The sequence below is a fragment of the Schistocerca gregaria genome, chromosome 8, assembly GCF_023897955.1.
Source record: "Schistocerca gregaria isolate iqSchGreg1 chromosome 8, iqSchGreg1.2, whole genome shotgun sequence".
Classification (NCBI taxonomy): Eukaryota; Metazoa; Arthropoda; class Insecta; order Orthoptera; family Acrididae; genus Schistocerca; species Schistocerca gregaria.
Genome location: NC_064927.1, coordinates 488,727,304 through 488,750,027, shown reverse-complemented (window position 1 = coordinate 488,750,027; position 22,724 = coordinate 488,727,304). Strand labels below are relative to the sequence as shown.

The 22,724-nt window shown below is 39.3% G+C and overlaps 1 protein-coding gene across 1 annotated transcript in view; it reads right to left on the bottom strand.

The window, feature by feature from the left end:
* Window positions 1–22,724, bottom strand: part of LOC126284257 (TBC1 domain family member whacked) — an 83,035-nt gene that overhangs the window by 36,109 nt on the left and 24,202 nt on the right. The window contains exons 3-4 of the mRNA XM_049983058.1: window positions 19,198–19,297; window positions 16,883–17,097 (exon numbers count right to left, since the gene is read on the bottom strand). Of these exons, the coding sequence (XP_049839015.1) occupies window positions 16,883–17,097; window positions 19,198–19,297 (315 nt within the window). The remainder of the gene's footprint in view (window positions 1–16,882; window positions 17,098–19,197; window positions 19,298–22,724) is intronic.

Here is a 22,724-nt window from a genome sequence, read left to right as displayed (position 1 = left end):
AGGCCCACATGGAGGACTTCCATACATTCGCAGTCTCCTTAATGGCACACCATTTGTTGTGCATACTGAGACTATGCCATTCTGTCTCCCAAGTCGAAACATCTTGCGGCGTAAAAACGAACGCAGGTCAGTTATTGGAATGCCTATCTCCATAAGCGGTTTCTGTGTAGCCTGTTTGCTCAGCCTGTTGGCAGACTGGTTGCCTGGGATTATGACGTGACCTGGGGTCAAAACAAACACCACTGAACAACTGGACTGTTCCAGGGCATAAATGGGCTCCTGGATGGTCGCTACCAAAGGAACCAAGGGTAGCACTGATCGATAGCTTGACTGCTGCTCAAGGAGTCAGTACACAGAAGAAATGACTCCCCAGGCATTGAAAGGATGTGCTCAAAAGCGTGAGATATAGCCACCAGCTCTGCAGTGAAAACACTGCAGCCACTGGGCAAGGAATGCTGTTCAACATGTCCTCAATGGACATACACGAAGTCGAAGCGACCATCAGCCATCGAGCCATCTGTGTAAACCGCTTTCTGACCTCGGTAAATGCCAAGAATTGAGTGGGAGTGGCAGTGGAGAGCCGTGGGGTTGACTGAGTCATTAGGGCCATGTGAAAGGTCCAGGCAAAGCTATGGCCTAGGTATACACCATTGAGGTGTACTTGAATGGACCTCAAGTATAGGTGGTAAAGGCAAGGACTCCAGTTCTGCAAACTACAATTGTAAGCCCTGACCTGGGCCATCGATACGAAAGATGAACCATTGTGGGTGGGAAAAGGAGACGGTAATTCGGATGCGCAGAACTACAAATGTGTGCAATGTAACTGGCGAGCAGTTGCGCACACCTAACCTTCCATGGAGACTCCAGCCTCCACCAGGAAGCTGGTCACTGGACACATCCTAAAAGCTCCCGTCGCTAGTCGAACGCCACAGTGGAGCACTGGGTCAAGTAAACACAACGCTGAGGGCGCTGCTGAACCATAAACCACACTCCCTTAGTCAAGGTAGGATTGAACAAGGGCTCTAGAGCTGCAGCAGTGTAGAGCGATCTGCACCTCAGTTGGTGTTGCTCAGGCAGCTGAGGACATTGAGGCGCTGCCAGCACTTCCACTTAAGCTTACGAAAGTGAGGAAGCCAAGTCAATCAAGCATCGAAAACCAAGCCTAAGAATTGATATGTCTCCACTACAGTGAGTGGATTGTCATTAAGGTAAAGTTCTGGTTCTATGAATGGTACGACGGCCGACAGAAGTGCATAACACACGACTTCGCAGCCGAAAACTGGAAGCTGTGGGCTAGAGCCCATGACTGCACCTTACGGATGGCTCCCTGTAGGCACCGCTCAGCAACTCCAATACTGGTGGAGCAGTACGAAATGCCGAAGTCTTCTGTATACAGAGAAGGTGAGATGGACGGCCGTTGCTAGACCGTTAATGGGCACTAAAAGTAGAGATACACTCAATACACAGCCCTGCGGGACCCATGGATATTGGGGGAGGGGGGGGGGGGGGGGGGGGGGGGGGGGGGGGTTGCACTATAGGAGGCATCAACTTGCGACTCTGAAACTACGAAGTGACAGGAAATTTTGGATAAAAATAGGGAGCGGGCCTCGGAGACCCCACTCATACAATGTGGCAAGGATATGATGTTGCCAGGTGGTGTCATATGCTTTTCGTAAATCAAAAAAGACGGCAACAAGATGTTTGTGTCTGGAAAAGGTTGTTCGGATGGCAGACTCGAGGGTCACAAGATTACCAGTGATAGAGCAACCGTGGCGGAAACCGCCCTCGCACGGAGCCAGTAGGCCGCATGACTCCAGGACCCAAACCAACCGCCGACACACCATACGTTGCAGCAGCTTACAGATAACGTTGGTGAGGCTGATGGGCCGATAGCTATCCACATCAAGTGGATTTTTACTGGGTTTTAGCACTGGAATGAGGATGCTCTCCTGCCACTGTGAGGGGAAGACGCCATCATACCAGATCCGGTTGAAGAGGATGAGATGTCATTTGTAGTCAGACGAGAGATGTTTAATCATCTCACTATGGATCCGATCCGGCCCAGGAGCTGTGTCAGGGCAATGTGCAAGGGCACTGAGGAGCTCCCACTCTGTATATGGGGCGTTATAGGATTCCCTGTGGCGTGTAGTGAAAGAGAGGACTTTCCATCTGCCGTTTAAGGGTGTGAAAGGCTGGAGGTTAATTCTCCGACAAAGAGGTTCGAGCATAATGCTCAGCAATCGCGTTTGCGTCTGTAGGTAACATGCCACTGATGTTAATGCCAGGGACACCTGTTGAGGTCTGGTACCCAAAAACACGTCTGATCTTTGTCCAGACTTGAGGAGGTAATGTATGGCACCCAATGGTCGAGACTTCTCTCCCAACACTCTTGTTTCCATCTTTTTATAAGCTGGCGAACGTGGGCATGGAGCCATTTAAAGGCTATTAGGTGCTCTAGGGAAGGGTGCCGCTTATGTCACTGAAGAGCTCACTGAAGCTCCTTAATTGCCTCAGCGACTTCTAGTAACCACCAATGTACTGACTTTCACCGGGGGCAGCCTAAAGAACAAGGGATCGCGTTTTCCACCGCAGAAACGATCGTTGTAGTCACCTGCTCAACCACATCGATGGCACCACGTGGGAGAGATTCAACGGTGACAGCAGGGTGAAGGCTTCCCAGTCTGCCTTGTTGAAAGCCCATCTGGGTAGGTGTCCGTGGGCATGATGCCAGGGGAGTGACAGGAAGATGGGGAACTGGTCACTACCACACAGGTCATCATGTGCTCTCCTCTGAAAAGATGGGAGAAGTCAAGGGCTGCAGAGGGATAAACCAATGGCCGAGTAAGTGCTGTGAGCCACACTGAAATATGGGGTGGCCCCAGTATTTAAGAGGCAGAGGTCGAACTGAGACAGTAAGGTTTCAACATCTCTGCCTCAGCCAGGAAGCACGGTGCCACCCCACGAGGGGTTATTAGTGTTAAAATCTCCCACATGTAGGAAAGGTATAGGGAGTTGATCAATCAGTGCAGCCACTGCATTCAGGGGTACTGCACCATCTCGAGGAAGATATACGTTGCAGACAGTTATTTCCTGTGTCGTCCTTATTCTGACAGCCACAACTTCAAGAGAGATTTGAAGGGGGTACACTACATACTGACTTCAGGACAGAGACGCAAACTCCACCTGACTATTATATTCGCTATGGTTCTCGTAATGTCCCCTATAGCCATGGAGGGCATGGGTCCACATTGCAGAGAACCATGTTTCCTGGAGCGCAATGCAGAAAGAAGGTGTAGAGCTTAACAGTTGCTGTAGCTCAGCCAGGTGCTGGAAAAAACTGCCGCAATTCCACTGGAGGATGACTTGCTCGTGAGATCGGGGAGGCACGAAATACTCAATGAGGCTGTCTACGCCTCAGGGTCACCTGCTGCCACTGGATGAGTTTAACTGTGCTATTGAAATCCATTTGTGTCTGAGGGCCCTGAGAGATCTATGTCCTCAGCGGACGCAAGAATCTCCACTTCATCCTCAGATTCAGAGCTTGTAGGTAGCGGTGGTATGCGTGTCACTGCAATTTCTGGGTTTTTGGGGGTTTTCTCTCGCTGCACCTTTGACTGTAGGGGCTGGGAGGGATTCACTGGATAAGTCTCAGGGACTAAGGAGGACCGTGAAGCCCTCTGACCGGCTACCTGTGGTTGCTTCAGCCACTGGCGGGTGTCAGCTTTGCCACTGGTAGCAACGTGGGAAGGGAGTTATCCAAGGGAACCCTTCCTAGCGAGAGGAGCCGAAGAAGACTTGTGCTTCTCCAACTGAGAAGTGGGGACTGATGTCCCAATGGTTTGGGGGGGGGGGGGGGGGGGGGTGCCCTGAAGTAGGTGGTGCAGCAGCAGCAGAGAGGGCCCCACCATCAAGGGGGCAGGTGGAGTCTGACAGCTCAGATCCAACTGTGCACGGCAGTTATAGTGGCAACATAAGTGGATGTCATATGCACAGGATGTAGTGCCTCATATTTTTGCTTTGCCTCAGAGTAGGTCAGTTGGTCCAAGGTCTTGTATTCCATGATTTTCCTATCTTTCTGCAAGATCCTGCAGTCTAGTGAGCGAGGTGAATGATGCCCTTGGCAGTTGACATAGATGGGAGGCGGGACACATGGAGTATTGGGATGTGATGGATGTCCACAATCTCAACATTTGATGGTGGAAGTACAGTGGGAAGACATATGGCCGAACTTCCAGCTCTTAAAAGCACCGCATCGGGGGAGTGATATATGGTTTGACATCACAGCAGTAGACCATCACCCTGACCTTCACGAGTAATGTGTCACCCCCGAAGGCCAAGATGAAGGCACCGGTGGCAACCAATTATCCCTCAGACCCCGATGGATGCACCGGATGAAATGAACACCTCACCACACTAAATTGGCACGCAGCTCGCCATCAGACTGCAAAAGAAGGTCCCTGTGGAATATAATACCCTGGACCATATTTAAGCTCTTATGGGGCGTAATGGTAACAGATACATCCCCCAACTTGTCACAAGTGAGTAATGCCCTTGACTAGGCAGAGGATGCTGTTTTTATCAAGACTGACCCTGAGCACATTTTGGACAAGCCCTCTACCTCCCAAAACTTGCTTTCTAAATGCTCTACAAAAATTTGAAGGTTCATTGGCATGAAAGGTTCCCCATCAACTCTTGTACAAACGAGCTACCGGATCGAATAAGCTTCACTGCCATCCTTAGTATGACATTCCTCCCATGGTGTGGCCAGGGGGGAAACAATTTGAGTTCGTATTTCTTAGCATTGAAGTTAGACTTTGACTGCTTAGAGACTGCTGGTGTTGGACCACCAGCAAGAGATGACATACTACACTTCATGGCGTGTCATCCACCCTGAAGCCATCCACTCCAACCAGGGGTCCTCACCACAGGCACGCTTCCAGCCTCAGCAAGGGCTACCTGGCACATACCCCGTGAGCAGTGAATAATTGTGCTGTTTGTATGTGTGTGTGCGCGCACATGCATATGTGTGTGCGAGAGAGATTTTCTGAGTCTGTGATACATTTTGTATATCATGCAGACATGGAAAAAAGATAGCTAAAGTAATCTTCTCTCTCTCTCTCTCTCTCTCTCTCTCTCTCTCTCTCTCTCTCTCTCTCTCTCTCTCTCTCTCTCTCTCTCTCTCATACAAATGTTTGCTATCATGTTCTCCAGGAATATATCAAACTCTCACTGTGCATAAGATAGATGCTGTTGTAGTAAGTGTTTATTACTGTTTCCCTATACATTTTGTTTGTTGAATTATTGACGAAATGCCGTAATACGTTTGGTGCTACTAAACTATGCTTTTTTTTGTTTTTTTTCTTTTTTTTCCCCCAATGGAAGGCCTCAGTTGTCGCCACTGGGTACAACAAGAAACCAAGGAAGTGTGCCCTGGCTTCGGTGACAGGCCGTTCCATGTCAACAACAACAAACCTATGCACAACTCAGCTTGTCTGCCCACATCCCTGCTGGGAGGCTGGGCACTGCATTGGACAGAGTGAGGGAATGGGGTGAGGGATACTGAAACACCAGAGACAGGCACTCACACAGCACCAAGCCTACGACGAATGGTGAGCACAGTGTTGTATCGAGCCAAGCAGAAGGCAATAAAATGCCTCTGCCCAAAAGCAAACCAGATGCACTGCCTTACAAAATTTCCCCAATTTATCTAGAATGAATAAATCTAGTTTTTTCCCAGGTTCTACAGGATGCTGGATACCTTGTCTCACCTTCAAAAGTACTGAGATTACTATTAATATTGTCTGCAAGGTCATTAATATACAACATGAACAACAAGGATCCCACCAAAGTTACTTCTACAGCTGCCAATGACCCTCCATCCCAGATAATGTGCTGTGTCCTCCCTAACAAGTAATTCACAATCCAGTCACTCACTTAATTTCATACTCAATATGACCCTACTTATGATAATAAGCATACATGTGGTACTGAGTCAAATGCTCTTTGAAAGTCAAGAAATAATGCATCTGGTTGCCTTGATCCATGGCTTTCAGGATGGCATGTGACAAAAGCGCAAGTTGGGTTTCACATGATCAAAGTTTTTGGAATCGATGCTGGTTGGCATGGAGGTCTTTCTGTTCAAGATATCTTATTGCAGTTGAGCACAGAATATACTACAAAATTCTATTGTAGACTGATATCAAAGATAATAGATGGCAATTTTTTCGGTCACTTCTGCTGCCCTGCTTTTAGATCAATGTGACCTGTGCTTTCTTCCAAACGCTGGACATGCTTTTCGTGTTCGAGAGATCTATGGTATATGATGGTTAAAGACAGTGGGCCATTCCGTGCCAAGTGGTCTAATATCGAGAAATGTTCCCACATGACCATCATGGATTTTAATGAAATTTTGTATGATCATTCACACATGTTCTCAATGAACACTGGTAAAGCTTCAGTTTCAGAAATTCAACACTTGGGGAGATTTAGTCACTTGTTTGAAGCCATAGCACAGCTTCCAATAGTGCATCCTTGAATTTTCAGCAACTTTGAGATGAGATATCTCTAAGTATTTGCATGAAAGAAACAAAACTTGGCCATCTTATATAACTTTTAGAGCTCTTTAAAGTAAAATGTTAAGAAAGGGATTTCTGAGCAATTTTCATATAGATAATTTGAAGCAAAGTTGGGCGAAAAAATAGCTGTTTAAAAAAATGTGAACTTTAGTTTTTTATATCTCCAAAAGTAATTGTGGGATGTACATGAAACTTTCCACACCATGACTCACCAACACAAGGTCTTAGAATATTTCATTCTCCTATTGCTTTCCATTATTTCACAAATCTAGGGTGTAGTCGCCGATTTTTCAAAAAGTGCTAAAAATGGGTATTTTTAGTCAAATTTTTCAAAAAAGTGTTTTCTCCAAACTCTTCTAAACTATGGTCATTAGAAAGAGAATATTCTAAACTATCTAGAAAAGTGGATTTGGTTTTGCAATGCAAGCATATAAGGCCCTAAAAAGTAGCATCATCAAAGAAGCGCACTGGAAGTTCGAACACATTTTTCTGGCACTCAAATTATACCTGAAACATTTTATTATGCCTAATAAATGTTTATTAGTGCCTTTAACAATTGAAATAAAAAGATCTGGTAAATAGGCAATGAGACTGTCAGAAAAACTTGAAAAGCCCTAATACTTTTATTGTAAGTGTTCACCTGCATAAAAAACTTCTCATTTGTAAAAGAAGAAGACGTAGAAGAAGAAAGGGGGAAAAAAAAAAAAAAAAAGCGAGAGATAATAAAGTATTCAATGAATAATAGCTTCATATTTTTTGTACTTCTCAAAATTGTAAATATTTACAACTGGAAAATGAAGACCTAATTTTTGGATTTAATTGTAAAAAACATTTTTTCCAAAAAAGAATCGGTTTGCTTGAATCATGCATCAAGTGATGTAAATTTTCCAATCGATATTGCAGAGATTTTAATACCTAGGTGTTGTAACCTGTGGATTATTAGGGAAACATGTGAAATTGGTTGGTTAAACATCTAAGAGTTTTAATTTTGTATTTAATCACACATTAATGTAGCCTACTACCTTGGTAAATACGTAACCACTAGTTTCACAGAAAAAATTCACTGTTTATAGGAAATATAATGGCAACAATTCCTTTAACAATCAGATTGTTTCATTATTGTGAGCCTTGTTTGAACAATCAGTATTTCAGCGGTGTGTTTACAGCATAGTGAGTGGGTTCTCTTGACTGAGTGTGGCTTGTTAAGTGATTCGTAAGACCATCAAAGTTTCTTATCTAGTTTACAAAAAATTGTTTTGATTGTGTCTTTTATAGCATATATCTCTTTTAGATATTTTCATTGGTATTATACATTGTGTATAATTTCATTCAGTAGCAATTTGTCTGAAATTTTAGCAGATTATAATTTGCACTTGGAGACCAAATACATTATTCAGTTACTGATTAGATATGGATGCAGAAGGGAACAGCATACCTTCCTACTCAATTGGGCAAGGAGATAGTGGAACAAAGTGTCATGTCACTTTCTTTGCCAAAAAAGCTGCTTTAAAATGGTTTACGGATTTTAGTGATGAGGAAAAAGAGTTGTTGGTCTGACGTTCTGAAGCAAAGCTGGACAATACCTCTCAAGTTTGCCTACACCATGAAGCCCTGTTATTGACACAATACAAGAAGAATTAAATAGTAGCTTATTGTCTATCAGTGTTTCACCCCTGAAGAGAACAGTAAGCTATAGAGATAAGCCCCAATATGTGAAGAAGAAAATTCAAAAGGTTCGAAATGTGATTAAAAACAGAATTGTAAATGCACTGGGAGTAAACCGACAAATTTAAGATGCTAGTGAAATTAACGAATGTGGAAACTGTGCCGACTATGCACATTTTCTGACTGAACTGAAAGCCAAGACCCAGAATGCAATTCATAAAGAACAGATGCAAATTTTAACCTTGGCACTTGTAAGTTGGACAGTCAGACAAACAGCAGCTCAGTTCGGCGTGTCCGAAAGTATGGTGAAGAATGCTCGGAAGCTTAAGGCAGAGAAGGGCATTCTGGCACTTCCCGAAAATAGGCAAAGCAGAAGTTGCTAGTAGAGTGCGAAATTTTTTTGAAGATGATGAGTATAGTAGGGTGTGCCCTGGAAAAAAAAGATAGTATTTCAGTTAGACATTTAGATAGAAAGACATACATGCAGAAAAGATAGTTACTTTGCAATTTTCGGGAAATGTATGTTATCTATAAGAATATAAATGGTCCAGAAATAGGGTTCTCAAAGTTTTGTGAACTTAGACCCATGGAATGCATGCAGTTTGCGTCTGTGCAATTCACCAAACTGTTAAGCTTATGCTTAGCGGAACTGGTATATGTGAAAATTATAAGGAGATTCTCAGCAAGGCAGTTTGCAGTTTGAACTCTAAACAGTGCATGCTACATCACTGTGAAAGGTGTCCTGGGCCCGAAGCTATAGCATCTGAAATTGCCAGCTATTTTCTAGATCATGAGCCACAGGAAGTTATTGTGTTTAAGCAATGGATGCATACCGATCGGGCCGCACTGGACACGAAGCAAATGGTAGTGGATGAATTTATTGAAGATGTAAAAAATAAAATATCGAGTCTGTCATGCCATCATTACATTGCCAAGCATCAAAGCTTGCATCTTAAAGGCCTTAAATGTCATCTGAAAGGCCTTAAATGTCATCTGAAAGACGAAGAGCTTGTTGTCCTAATGGATTTTGCAGAAAATTATTCTTTTATCATTCAGGATGATGTGCAAGGCTTCCAGTGGGACAATCGTCAAGCAACAATTCATCCATTTGTTATCTACTTTTGTCAAAATGAGAAAGTAGAATCTTTAAGTTTTTGCATTATCAGTGGTTGTTTGTGGCATGACACTATTACAGTTCAAGTTTTTATCAAGGAGCTCATCAAATATATAAAAGCACGGTTTGCACAGATATCCTACATTCATTATTACAGTGATGGCTCCAATGCTCAATATAAAAATTCCAAGAATTTCCTAAATTTGTGGTATCATAAGAGTGATTTTGGAATGACAGCCGAATGGAATTTTTTTGCTACTAGTCACAGGAAATCACCTTGTGATGGGATTGGAGGTACAACAAAGCGGTTAGCAGCAAGAGCAAGCTTGCAATGGCCACTTCATGGACAAATTCTTACTCCCCTAGATCTGTTTCACTTCTGCCCTGAAACCACTAATGGAATTAAATTTGTTTTCTTCAGTAAAGATGAAATTGAAAAAAAAAAAAAAAAAAAAATTGTGTCACAAGAAGAGAGGATTAAACTTGGACAAACTGTAGCAGGCACTAGAGAAAATCATCACTTTTTATCTACTGATGAAGCAACAATTCAGGTTAGCAGAGTTTCAAATGATTGTTCATCTTTCCTAGCTAAAATGGATCACAGTAATGAAGGAGGCATATTAATGTCTGCCCTCCAACCAGGACAATGTGTTGCATGCATCTATGAAAACGTGTGGTGGATTGGAAATGTCTGTGAGACCTCCACAGAGCAAAGGGATGCATTAATAAACTTTATGCACCCACATGGTCAAGCAAATTCATTTTATTGGCCACCAAGAAGTGACAAGTGCTGGGTTCGAAAACCACATCATTGCAGTTATTCCAGCTCCATCAGCAAATTCGTCTGGCCGGCAATACACCATTCCTCTTGATATTCATCAGAAAATCAATAGCGCATATAAAAAATTGAAATAGGTTAGAGGAAAAAATCTAAGGAACCCAAGAGTGCCTTCTAATTTTACACAGGGCATTTAAATAATTTTACTATCAGGCTTGGGATCCTGTGGTAAAGAAACCCACCCGTGGCTGTTGTTGCTAAGCTATCAAGCGAGGCCCCTATGGCAATGGCAATGCTGGTTTTCTCAGGTAAAATGAAACTAGCAGTGGTTAAGCCACTGTGGACCATAGCAACTCATTTATACACTTCTTTTCCATCAGTAAGCTGGTGTTGCTCATTAAACAGGCAACTAATAATTAGATGATTATGCAAATAAATTTAATGATTTACAATCATTCTTAATAATTATTATATTGTGTGTGTGTGTGTGTGTGTGTGTGTGTGTGTGTGTGTGTGTGTGAGAGAGAGAGAGAGAGAGAGAGAGAGAGAGAGAGAGAGAGAGAGAGTGGGGGGGGGGACAATTAAGAAATAACATTTTTTCTATTTTTATTCTTTTGCAATTCGGACTTAAGCTAGGCCCTATTCATCAGGACTTTTTATTTCACTTATACCAGACATTAATAAACATGTATAAGGCAAAATAAGAGATTTCAGGTATAATTTGAGTGCTAGAAAAATGTGTTCAAACTTCCAGCAGCATGTCTTTTTGATGATGCTATTTTTAGGGCCTTATATTCTTGCATTGCAAAACCAAATCCACTTTTCTAGATAGTTTAGAATATTCTCTTTCTAATGACCATAGTTTAGAAGAGTTTGGAGAAAACACTTTTTTGATAAATTTGACTAAAAATACCCATTTTTAGCACTTTTTGAAAAATCGTCGACTACACCCTAGATTTGTGAAATAATGGAAAGCAATAGGAGAATGAAATTTTATATTCTAAGACCTTGTGTTGGTGAGGTATGGTGTGCAAAGTTTCATGTACATCCCACAATTACTTTTGGAGATATGAAAACTAAAGTCCGCATTCTTTTAAACAGCTATTTTTTTCGCCCAACTTTGCTTCAAATTATCTATTTGAAAATTGCTCAGAAATCTTTTCTTAATATTTTACTTTAAAGAGCTCTATAAGTTGTATAAGATGGTCAAGTTTTGTTTCTTTCCTGCAAATACTTACAGAGATATGTCATCTCAAAGGTGCTGAAAATTCAAGGACGCATTATAGAAAGCTGTGCTATGGTCATAAACAAGTGACTGTATCTCTAAAAGTATTGAATTTCTGAAACTGAAACTTTATCAGTGTTCATTGAGAACATGTGTGATTGTTCATACAAAATTTCATCGAAATCCATGAGGGTCATGTGGGAGCCTCTAGACCACTTGGCATGGAATGACCCCAGTCTAACTTAGCTCCAACTGTGGTATAGAGTCCAACAGAAATGGAGGACAAAATGGCACAAGTCAGATGAGTAATAGCTGATGATCCTTTGTATTTTAGATGAAACAATTGACAAGCAGAACAGATTTCTACTGAATATTAGAGTGAGAACCCTTGAATGGAGACCAAATAAAACCCAGGTTTCGCTGACTTGATTTCTTGAGAAGACAGACAATGCCACTGTGATGCAAAGTTTCAACAATGCACAATTTGTGTTGTGGCTTGATGGAACAAAATATGATTGATTATGCATTTTCTAAACTGCGTTCTGTATTTAAAACATGTGAACTGCATGTGATTAGAGTTTGTGAAACACTAAAAGAAGAATATTCATTCACAAGAGAATCCTGAATTAATGTGATCCAGGAAAAAGCTCCTGTCATAACACACATACATACAATTGACTGGAAATAGCCCTGTTTATTATAATCCGTTAATCATAAGAATAAACCTGATGTAAACATTGCACCGTGTGTTCTTCCGTGTTTGCTGGACCTCATTGGATTTCCATTTCACGCAGAACTGCAGTCAAGCTGTTTCAAGTACTGTCCAGTACAAAAACAAGGATATGTTTTGTGCTGTGCATTACGAGCACATCGACTTAACGGTAATACGGTACAACAACTTTATCAGCGCATTTAACTTGGACAGCACTGGTCGGTCAGCTGGTAAAGCTGGCCTGCAGTGACGTGGTCAGCTGCAGTTCACATGGGAAAAAAGAGAGAGAGAGAGAGAGAGAGAGAGAGAGAGAGAGAGAGAGAGAGAGAGAGAGAAGCAGCTTCGAATATCATTTAATTTTTAAGCAGAATTAAATAATACACTTCAAATCTCCCACAACACGCTCCTTAGACGACTAGACGAAAACTGCAACATGTTATCGTTTTTAGTTAACGTACTATTGTAATTAATAACAAGACTGATGAAAATTTCTGACTTAACCACAGGGTAGTTTTTCTGCATAAGCTGTGTGTAACGTAAGAGTACTGAAGGATTTCACCATATAATTAAATATTGAAGCCACTGAAGATATTACTTACAGTCAGTCGTCTGGTAATCTCTTAGCTCCTTCCTTATCTGAATGCAACAAATACATTTCAGTTCTAGAAGTGTTACATATACATTTCATAAGCCACGATACATGTGTACATGCACAGAATGTGACCAATACACTATCTTCGTATGGTGTCAACAATGTTGTTCAGCCGAACTTCCATCACACATACACCCCTTACCTGCGATTTAAAATTTAAATTTGTTTTCTTTCTCACAAGTCGTCGACAGAGCACTATGACTGAACAGTCTGCGTACCATTTGCGTAAAAACTTGCACTTACAACCGAGTAGAAAACAACGGAACAAAATTCGCAACACAAATATTTACGCATTAACACTGCAGCCAATGACCACCTCACAAACGCACCGTAACCCAGCCTTAAGTTTTCGGATAAATTACCAACTCCTGCCGACGAAAAATAAAATAACACTCTGGAAGTGTTACCTGCTATGTTGATAATGAGCCTATCAACAACAGAATCCACAAAGCCAACCAGGAGCAGCAATTTCTTCTTTTATGGCATTGTTGTTGTTGTTGTTGTCTTCAGTCCTGAGACTGGTCTGATGACGCAGCTCTCCATGCTACCCTATCCTGTGCAAGTTTCTTCATCTCCCAGAACGTACTGCAACCTACATCCTTCTGAATCTGCTTAGTGTATTCATCTCTTGGTCTCCCTCTACGAATTTTACCCTCCACACTGCCCTCCAATGCTAAATTTGTGATCAATTGATGCCTCAGAACATGTCCTACCAACCGGTCCCTTCTTCTCGTCAAGCTGTGCCACAAGCTCCTCTTCTCCCCAATTCTATTCAATACCTCCTCATTAATTATGTGATCTACCCATCTAATTTTCAGCACTCTTCTATAGCACCACATTTAGAAAACTTCCATTCTCTTCCTGTCCAAACTATTTATCATCCATGTTTCACTTCCATACATGGCTACACTCCATACAAATACTTTCAGAAATAACTTCCTGACACTTAAATCTATACTCGATGTTAACAAATTTCTCTTCTTCAGAAAATCTTTCCTTGCCATTGCCAGTCTACGTTTTATATCCTCTCTACTTTGACCATCATCAGTTATTTTGATCCCCAAATAGCAAAACTCCTTTACTACCTTAAGTGTCTCATTTCCTAATCTAATTCCCTCAGCATCACCCGACTTAATTCGACTACATTCCATTATCCTCGTTTTGCTTTTGTGGATGTTCATCTTATACCCTCCTTTCAAGGCACTTCCAAGTCCTTTGCTGTCTCTGACAGAATCACAATGTCATCAGCGAACCACAAAGTTTTTATTTCTTCTCCATGGATTTTAATACCTACTCCGAATTTTTCTTTTGTTTCCTTTACTGCTTGCTCATTATACAGATTGAATAGCATTGGGGAAGGGCTACAACCCTGTCTCACTCCCTTCCTCACTCCCTTCCAACCACTGCTTCCCTTTCATGTCCCTCGACTCTTATAACTGCCATCTGGTTTCTGTACAAACTGTAAATAGCCTTTTGCTACCTGTATTTTACCCCTGCCACCTTTAGAATTTGAAAGAGAGCACTCCAGTCAACATTGTCAAAAGCTTTCTCTAAGCCTACAAAAGCTAGAAACGCAGGTTTGCCTTTCTTTAATCTTTCTTCTAAGATAAGTCGTAAGGTCAGTATTGCCTCACGTGCTCCAATATTTCTACGGAATCCAAACTGATCTTCCCCGAGGTCGGCTTCTACCAGTTTTTCCATTCGTCTGTAAAGAATTCGCGTTAGTATTTTGCAGCTGTGACTTATTGAACTGATAGTTCGGTAATTTTCACATCTGTCAACACCTGCTTTCTTTGGGATTGGAATTATTATATTCTTCTTGAAGTCTGAGGGAATTTCGCCTGTCTCATACATCTTGCTCACCAGATGGTAGAGTTTTGTCAGGACTGGCTCTCCCAAGGCTGTCAGTAGTTCCAATGGAATGTTGTCTACTCCCGGGGCCTCGTTTCGGCTCAAGTCTTTCAGTGCTCTATCAAACTCTTCACGCAGTATCGTACCTCCCATTTCATCTTCATCTATATTCTCCTCCATTTCCATAATATTGTCCTGAAGTACATCACCCTTGTATCGACCCTCTATATACTCCTTCCACCTTTCTGCTTTCCCTTCTTTGGTTAGGACTGGGTTTCCATCTGGGCTCTTGATATTCATACAAGTGGTTCTCTTTTCTCCAAAGGTCTCTCTAATTTTCCTGTAGGCAGTATCTATCTTTCCCCTAGTGAGATAAGCCTCTACATCTTTATTTATGGTGAGGTGTTCTATATCCCACCAGCATCCAGCAGTGAAGTGTGAAAAAGCTGTGTTCGTTAGTTCCACTCTGTCTGGCAGCTTAACAGTCTTGTTACTTCTCGGGCCAAATGGCTCCAGATCAGTTCTGTTGGGTTCATATTGTAATGGTACAGTAGCAAACGTAAAAATGCATTTGTATGATGTGCTCGATGTTGTGGAAATGATTGTTTTTCATGTTTCTTCAACACTTATCTACCTCTGTGGTATAAAACAATGGACATAGTCCAAATAGAGACAATATGGTTTTTGATTTTTACCTTAAAAAATTAAATTTTTATATTTTTTTAATTTAAACGACTTTTATGAACAGTCTTTCATAAACCATTGATAATTAAGAATTTGTATTTGAAATAGAAAGAGGAATTTTGCATCCAGTATGTAATTAGAAACAAGATGTGCATTATTCATAAAAATGATTATGAGTTTTATAATAACGAGATAAGGAATTTCAGAGATTTGAACCAACGGACAAATAATTGAACCAACGGACAAATGATTGCATTTGGTTTACATCCTATAATGCTACCAACTGTGCTGCAGATTTAATACAATCAACTGCATCAGATACAACTTTGGTAGAAGTTAAAAGCCAATTATCTCCGTAAATTTCTGAAAAACATTAAGAGCAGCCTATTTCTCAGCACTTTTTAATCGTTTTCCACGTGCATGTTTCACTACAGAACAGAAAACAGCTCAGCCATTTTTATTCTGTGCATTAACAGCACGCCAATCAGAGCACAATGCTGCATAGGCTGTAACTGTACACAAATTTTGAAATAAAAACTATGTAGCTAAAGCATGATTCAGAAAAACTTTGATGGCTGTTAATAAATTTGAATACCTTAAAGTTTCATTTAACGTAACTTAGTAATAAGATATCTAATACATAAGTACAACCTACTTCCAACAGCGTAATAACACTGGTGTACGTGTGCTAAGGCTGATGACCAATCATCGCGTTTGTGCATGTTTACATCAGGGTTATTCTTATGATGAACGGATTATAGTAATATTTTTCAGACTGAATGCAGATGATTCTTGAGCAATAAGAATGGGGGAAGAACAATCATATAAACATAAACTGCAAGATGAATTTTATGTCATACACAGACTCTCCTTCCTAGTAGCAGATATGAGAAAACTTGACATGGTAAGTTAAATGAGAACTTTTAGCTGTGGTTTCCATTACTAAAGACTTTCTAGTTTCACAAGCTGCTTGTAAGCAATACTCCCATTAGAAAAGAAAAAGTGTACAAACAGGTCTTATACTTCATTGTCTTCACACCAGCAGGTTTTGAACTTTGTGACATACAGAAAACAACTTCATATTCCAAACAAACTGCTGAGACAAATGTCTGCCATCTCAAGCCATTAAATGTATGAACATACACAGAGATGAAGCTGGTAAAAGTCATAAGCAACAAAACACAGAGCATCATAATTCAAAACACTTCAAAGAGGTACATATTGTTCAGCATCTGGAAAGAAAGTAGCAGCACAGTGTAATTTAAAGTTTTCCCACATAGGAGCATGACGCACAGAGCCAATGTTCATGATTTACATAAACACTGCCCCCCCCCCCCCTCGCCCAATGATAATACAGGACTTGGCCACAATGTCTTACAGTATACCAACAATGAATGTGAAATATCATGTGAAAAACTCAGAATGAAGTTTTCTCTGTACTGAAACTAAATGCAGTTTATTTAGAGGCATTGATTTACACAAATTAGAGAACTATTTACCTAAATAGGACTGCTCATGGCAAATAGACATATTCAGCATGTGTAACACCTATAAATTAAGCTTGTATGTATCAAAGGTGTTACAGTGTTATATTATATAGAACACAAAAGACACAGATATACTGACCCAAGTCCATTCTGGTCAACAAACATCTCATGGTATGGAAACTGCCGATGGAGGTCTTTGCGAATATCATCAACCCACTTAGGATCTCCTTCTTGTTTAATGAGGGCTGCATATTGCTCTCGACACTGATCTTGAACTAGTTTGCCACCACAAAGATAGAGCCAGGCACGTGGTCGGACTGATGGAGGGATCCCTTTACGACAGCGTTCTCTCACCTGAAAATGCAGTAGTTAGGCAATCATTTCTTCATGTATGAGTAATAATGTTACCAATGCTTTATACTATAGACATCTACTGAATGTATATACTACATATTTATTTTTAACATATATCATTGATTTCCACAAAGGATATTAACATTTAAAAAGAAATGTAAATAATGTGAGATTACTAAGGCAGATAAAAATGATATTGTATTTGTAAATAATAGATTTCAGCTTTCAGTCGTGATGTACAAAGCCAGACCAACAGGCATTACATGCATTGACCAGAAAGGATAGTGCATTGAGAATGGCTAGTTGCTAGTCGAAATCTAGATCTGCCAATAAATATTCCAAAGGACGACTGATAGCTGAAATCTATTATTTACCAATCAAAATAACGGTCACTGCGTGCAACAGCCTCTGAATGGAGGATGAACTGATAAGAATGATATTAACAGCTTCCATGCTCTGTAACATGCATGTTGAGAACTAATTCACTCATTCCTTCATAAATAAGTGTTGTTATAAAGTATATTTTAAAAATCACTTGTATGTATGTATTCCAGAAAAAAAGTACTCTAAAGAGGTAAGGCCATTATTTCCACTAGGGCATTCGATTATAGTAGCTGTAGAAAACCACATTCACATTTTGTACCTCATAATATTTTGACAAAACACACCATTCACAAACAACTACCCTTACAAGGAGTTTGGTAACTTTCAGAACTATTCAATTCATGATCACTGTTTTTTCATAAACACTGTGTTGACCAATATGCATACAGAAGTGTAGGGAAATGGATGATAAATAAGGGTTGAAGCAAAATATACATACAAGGAATATGAATAGTTCTTTTGCAGTTCCTATAGAATATACTATTCTTTGTAATTATGCCTGTTAAAAACAAAATTGCTGATCATCATATATTTTAAGTTATTTATTTAAAATGCCAGTGGGAAGTAGGACATTTTATTTGGAAGTAACAGTATTCAAATAATGCACCCATCCAAAATTTAAGGTTTACATTGTTTCCTCAAACAGTTATAAGCAATTGCTGGTATATTTTCTAAAAGATGCTGCAGCTGCTTCGCTCTCCAGCTGAGATGTCATTTCTGAAAGAGATAACCCCAACATTCCTTTCAATTAAATACCAAATAACCTTCATTACATGTTTTATTTTTAAGCTTTAATTTATACAATACAAATTCCTCATATTAAAAGAAAACAATAGAGTGTTATGATTAGCCAGTTGTATTAAACTCTTTAAGTAATTTATGAAAAACTGAAAACAGAAACTTATTTTAGTTTCTTTTATACACAATTTCCACAAATGTCACTGAACTAAAAAACTTATCACATTTAATTTGACTTATTTTCTCTCAGAACATCTTTCGAAGCTTGCAATGCTTGGATTTGGACAGATCAAAACTTCACTGGTATGTAACTGCAAAGAGGTTGCATTTTTCAGTTGCTGAAATTGTTAGATCATTGCTGATGAATCACCGGAACTGGTCACGACCGTAAAACATCTAATGGTACCCAGTGGAAGTGAAAGTCCATGTAAGTTTTGTTGCTGGCAAGGCAAATACCGAATATTCATTGGGAAATTCCAAAGGAAATGGTATTCGCCCCAATGAAATTCAATTACAAAACTGCCTTATCAATACTTCAGTACTGTTTCTAAAACTTTGCAAGAACTGTGCAATTTGGCATGTTTATGTAGCAAGCATAAGATATAAAGGAAGAGGTAGTGCACTAGGTAGAGGCTTAATTTTGAATTTCTAAAAATGACTGTTCCAATAGTCAAGAAATAGTCTCTCTCTGCCATATACAATTCGCACAATGACTGTTGTGGTGGACTTTTAAGGAGGCACATCAACAACCATTCTCACTGTGACGTCATTTTCAAATAGACTATAATGCAGATAGTTGTGTGTGCTGAGTGGGAGTGGAGTTGTATGGTGACTATGTAGAGTATAGATGCATGCTTTGATGTTGAGAAACTATCTTAAAGGAGATGACAGGTTATAAAGTTATTAATACATTTGCAAATTGTGATGCGGTATAAGAAGCAGGCGCAAACTGAAAAAAAAAGCATTAATAGTACAGACCTTCCTATAGTGTTTGTTCATCATTTTCTCCCAACTGTTGAGCATGCGCAGCCATTTTCTTTCACGGCGAAGTATTACGCTTGGAGGAACAGTCAGTTTCCTAAAATTGAAAGACAGTTTTTAAAAGAAGAGTTGGATTCTGTGGTAGAACTTAAAATTTCCACTCAAATAAGTTAACAAGTCTAAAACTATAAAACAGCATAACCAGGCTACTACAATGAATAAATTGTTTTTGTGGTTATTTTTTTTTATGAAGTTTTCCCTTATGAAATATGCTAAAGCTATCAACCGCATCACCTTGAAGATATGATCTGTCTATACGTCTAAACAGAAGGCTTTTTGATTTTATGCCACACACATTTCCCTTACTTTTATTTATTAAGCATCCTTGGTGGCCTATAATACATTTTTGGTGTATGTCTATGAAAAATGTGCTATGTTTCCACATATGCTATTATATTACAGTTTTTTCATTGTTATCTTATTGTTATTTAAGAAAACGTTATGGAGAGTACGTTCCCTAAGGGTCAATCCATACCAAGTGGTCCAGCACTGGCTGCTTGCCCATCTGAGAAAAATTTTATATTTGCTGGCTGAATTCCCCAATGTTTAGTAATCACAAAAATATTTTTAAAAAAATTTATTGTTTATGATTTTGAAATGGTGGCCATATTTGTTCCAGGCCACATGCATTTTTTCGTATTTGCAAGCATCAACATTTTTTACAATTACACAGTACTGGATTGTCCTAAGCCTTTCTGATAAAATGCATTTAGTTCAACACGCTCTGGGCTACAAATTAACATCATTATCACTTAGACGAATGTTTTCTTTAATATATTTTTAATAGTTCAAAGTTATCAGCTACAAATTAAGAAAACTCAATTTTTGAACAGTAGTATTACAAAGAGAGATTAATTTCTCAGCTTTAATATTTTTTCTGCTATTACACTGTATAGTATAGTTACTTTTTATAGAGTATCAATGGTGAGCAGCTTACACTTAAATTACACTATTTTAAAAAATTGATTTTATTTTTATTTTTCCATTTTGTGGCCTGCAATATCTTTGTTGGATGACCAAATAAAAATCTGAAAATTTCACAGTTAATAGACCTTTATGACATCAAACTTCAGTATATATTTCAACTTTGAGACTCAATTGGAAGTTATTGAAAAAAGATTACAAACACGAGTCAAAAATACTGGCAGGCTAATCAAATAAAGTATACCAATTGCATAATTTAACACACCACATTTCACTAGCTAATGCTTATTTGTCGAAACAATGCTATGGTAATTGTTTCAGCACACTAACAATTGCATCTGCAAGCCTATACAAGTCTGATTGTTGTCCTCCCCCTTACACCAACAATTGTCTATTCACATTCACAGTATTTAGCTAGAAGTTCTTGAAGTGTGCAGTTGAAAATGGTATCTCAGTGTTCTGTTGGTGTTATTATTAATGAAGTATGTCATAAAAGTGTGAATGGAGTGTATCCTAAAGACATTACTTTAATCAAAGATTACAGTGAAGAAGAAAAAGTGTTGTTTTACAAACGAGTCGGCCCAGAGGTCACATCAACATGCAAGTACCAAGAAATGCATGGACCTTTTTGAGAAACATAAGAAACCTACAACAAAAGGTCTGCGATAAATTTTATCATTATTCTAAAAATAAAAGCCCTTTTGTCAATCTCATACCAGGAAAATCACTGTGTCCAACATGTTATTCTAAGATATTTGTAATTCGCAAGAGAAAGGATAGTGAAACCTCAGATACAGAATTTTGTGGCTTATCAGCAACCATTAAAAAAGTAGACACAGCTTGTGAAATCCTGGGTGATCTGTTAGTAAGATCAGAAAACTAAGTCAAAGTAAAAGACCAAGTGCCTTGAATATAAAAATTGAGAAAGTGGCACCTACAGTCAAAAAGAATTTGGAAGTTTCATTTCAAAATACGATTTGTGCTAAAACAGATGGAAGTTCTAAAACTTCACCAGCCGAATATGATGATGTGATAAAAAAACTAAAAAACTAAATGCAGTACTTCAAACAAAGAGAATAAAATTAAGATTATCAGTTTTCTGCCGAGCAAAAGTTAGTGACGAATATAATGTGTCAGAATGTCTTGTTAAGTTAACAAGGCAATTAGTAAAATAACAGGGAATTTTACCAGCATTACGAAAGAAAAGTGCATATAATTTGGTAGATGAAAACACAATCAATAAAGTTCTTATGTATTATGACGATGACAATAACAGCCATTTCATGTCTGGCAAAAAAAGACTGTGTTTCTGTGAAAGGAAATGGTTCTAAGACTCAAAGACCAAAAAGGTTAATATTGTGTAATTTAAATGAACTATTCACTGAATTAAAAAAAGAAAGCCCTGACATTAAAATTGGAAGATCAAAGTTTTGCGAGTTGAGACCAAGATGGAGTATTGTTGCAGGGGCATCTGGCACCCATAATGTTTGTGTGTGTGTATCATCTGAACGTAAATTTTATGATAGATGGGGCCAATCTTAGAGTTGACAATAAAGACCTTTTGGAAGTTATGGTATGCAATATTGACAGTTACAATTGTATGATCAAGGGAAAATGTGAAAATTGTCCAGGCAAACAAGCCTTACTTGACATGTTTGAAGAATCCGAAGAAGATGATTTGATGCCTGACAATATAAAATACAAACAATGGGCGACACAAGACAGAACTGAAATGGTGATGGTCATAAACTCACGAGAAGATTTTTTTGAAGTGTTGGTGTCTAACCTTGAAAATTTTATTGCGAAAGTTCAAAGTAAATTTTTGAAAGAAAAAAGCAAACGTTGGCAGCTGATGAATGCATAGTTCTTGCTGACTTTCCAGAAAATTATTCCTTTGTTGTTCAAGATGAAGTACAAGGGCACCACTGGGTAAACAAACAGGCCACAGTTCATCCATTTGTATTCTATTATAAAGATGATGATGAACTAATGAGCCACAGCTTTTGCGTCATAAGTGACTACCTTGAACATAACACTACAGTAGTACACATATTTCAACTAAAATTAACACACTACATTAAACAGCAGCACCCTTCCACAAAAAAACTGATTTACTTTTTCGATGGGGCAGCAACTCAATATAAAAACAAAAAGACATTTATTAACATCTCATTTCATTAAAGAAGATTTTGGGTTTCATGTAGAATGGCACTTTTTCACTTCATGCCATGTGAAGAATGCTTTTGATGGTGTCAGGGGTACAACAAAGCGAGCTGTCACGAAAGAAAGTCTGCAGTGGACTGATGACAATCATATCATAACACCTCAAGAAATGTTTGAATTCTGTAAAAAACATATCAAAGGAATTACCTATGTTTTTCTACAATTTGAGGAAATACAAGAATTCTATGACAGTGTCTTGAAGGAAAGGTACAATACTTGTCAGAAGATTAAAGGCACTCAACCTTTCCTTTTTTTGTATCCCATTCAAACAACTTACTGACGTGTAAGATCACATCAAGTTCACCTGATAGTGAACT